Raw genomic sequence first — 2,500 nt, forward strand, 5'->3', positions numbered from 1 at the left:
TGTGTGTGTGTGTGTGTGTGCGTGTGTGTATTTACCATATATGGACATCCCCGTGGTAGAGTTAGTATAATCCAGGTGTGTGCCCAATAGGAAACTCTTCTGCAGGTGAAGACTCTCTTGCCCTGCCTTAAACTCCTCCCCCAGTACCAGAATATCACAGTAGTCCAGATTATGAAGACTCTCCTCCAAAACACCAGTCCTGTGACCTAACACACACACACACACACACACACACACACACACACACACACACACACACACCACAGACACACACACAAGCACCACACACACACACACACACACACACACACACACACACACACACACACACACACACACAAAAAAAAACACAGATGAACAGCCAGAGAGGTGCCTGGGCAAAAAGTGTGAGTGTGAGTGTGTGTGTACTTGAGGTGTTGGTGACTCCATGTAAAACACATACTGATGTCATTGGAGGTCAGCGGTGCCTAGTGATGGGTGTGTTAAAGTAGTTTTTATTTGTGCTACTAGGCTCCCCCTGCAGTTGCGAGTATGTATTTTGCACAACGGTCGTAAATACCACTCTTGGCTAGCACCCTTCCTTCTGAACACGATACATTTGTTTACAAACCTGCAAAGATAATTTCTGAAGAGCCATATTAACTGGCAAAGTAATATTACACAATTGAATACAAATACTAGGCTATTCCACAATTGCCGTAAACAACCTTTTTACATACAGTAAAAATACAGTGTGTGTATGAGATATGCTTATTATTAGGTGTACCATAAGCAGCGCTGTTGCTAGGCCTGTTGTCGGCGGTTACAGTACTGGTAACGTGCAGGTCAGGGAACAGCCTCAGCCCAGCCTTCACGTCTGAGGCGGGGCTAGTCACATGCTCCGCCCCTGTGATGCTGATGCGGGGCTCACTGGGTTGCATCACCATGACAACCGCCTCAACATCCGGAATAGAGATGCACTCATCCTCACTAAAACATCTGGGGAGACATAAACACACACACACACACACACACAAACACATAAATGCTTCTTGTCAGATCGATATGCAAAAGCAGCAAGGTCTAGATACTAGGAAGAGGCAAGTGGTTTTCTTGGCCCATATGCAGTACATGTAATGATCATACATTCATTCACTTTTGGGAGTGTCTCTTGAGACTGACGTAACAGCAACAAATAGGCAACAGTATTCCGTTTGCCTGAAGTTTAACATTATGTTAGCTACCACCAAAAGTATCTATACAACTATGTAAACTTTACAAGATTAAGCTATGAAGCCCATCATAATCACCTGTACAAATAAATATTAGCTAAAATAACATTGGAGTGCCTTATTTGTGTGCAGAGCGAGTACATGTTTAGCCTTTCAACAGAGGCGCTGTCACGCTGAGTGATGTCAAAGCTCCCTTCTTGAAACGCTCACACCCCTCCTGGAACATTCCCGGCTGCTCATGAAAGCACTACAACATATACGGGAAATGGATTCCTCATAGTAAGAGCATTACTACTGCAAATTACTCTCTCTCTCTTCATCACACAGCACCACACACTAATACAATGTGAGCAACAACACAACCACACACACACGACATCACACACACAACACACGACACGCACGCACGCTCGCGCACGCAAAACAACACACACACACACACACACACACACACACACACCTCATCATTATCATGCCATGACTCCCACGGGCTGTTGTGAGGGCTCTTGTGTCTGCTAGTGCAGTGCTTCTCAAACTGCCAGTCCGTGACGAAGAAACTGCTGGTCACGTTGTCGAATTATGTCACTCATCTGATAATTTATGGCTAAATTGATAATGGAACCGCAGACTAATAGAAAAAAAAAAGTTCCCCTGATCAGGAAATACTAATTTGGAGGCATATACAGAGGCATAAAAGTAGGTGGTAGTAATATGAGAGCTTTCTCAATGTGTGAGTGCATCAGCACGAGAAAAACTAAAACTCCAGCTGCAAAGGTAATGTTGCTAGGCTAAGAGCTAATGATATTAAAGAGAAACTGCAGTTTTGGCAATTTCTTCGCCGTTTTTTTTGTTTTGTTTTGCTTTTTGCTCTCAGCACAGCTCCCCTTACAGCTTATAGAGAGCATATATTTTACGACACTCCTCAGTCTGTCAGTCTGCCGTTTCCTCTTTCCCTGTTCCTCCGACATCAGTTTACTCGCTTCCTGCTTCTTTTCGCTGGCTCTGCCATAACAAATGTCTGAGAAACTCCATCGATACCTTGTTCTAGCCAGAGCCTGGGGTGTATGTGTGTAGTGCAATAAAGCAATTCGTTACATCGCGAGGCTGCGAGACTTTCTGTCTCTGAGGCCGTTGGCCCGCAGGCCCAAAGTTGCAAGGGTGGTTTTTCCGCTCACAGGCGCTAGGTGGAAGTGAGACGCCCACCATTCAACCCGAAAAAAGTCATATAACTATTCCAATGACCCCGAAGCTGTTCAGTTAAGGTAAATTAAGCTAAGAAAAACTGCATT

The 2,500-nt window shown here is 44.7% G+C and overlaps 1 protein-coding gene across 1 annotated transcript in view; it reads right to left on the reverse strand.

Annotated features, from left to right (window-relative positions):
* LOC143121228 (calsyntenin-2-like) overlaps window positions 1-2,500 on the reverse strand; it is a 74,446-nt gene that overhangs the window by 1,991 nt on the left and 69,955 nt on the right. The window contains exons 12-13 of the mRNA XM_076281607.1: window positions 767-978; window positions 36-206 (exon numbers count right to left, since the gene is read on the reverse strand). Of these exons, the coding sequence (XP_076137722.1) occupies window positions 36-206; window positions 767-978 (383 nt within the window). The remainder of the gene's footprint in view (window positions 1-35; window positions 207-766; window positions 979-2,500) is intronic.

Source organism: Alosa pseudoharengus, unplaced genomic scaffold (genome assembly GCF_046254945.1).
Source record: "Alosa pseudoharengus isolate Yale_2024_CS ecotype anadromous, Long Island Sound unplaced genomic scaffold, YU_APseudo_1.1 YU_APseudo_1.1_scf_13, whole genome shotgun sequence".
Classification (NCBI taxonomy): Eukaryota; Metazoa; Chordata; class Actinopteri; order Clupeiformes; family Clupeidae; genus Alosa; species Alosa pseudoharengus.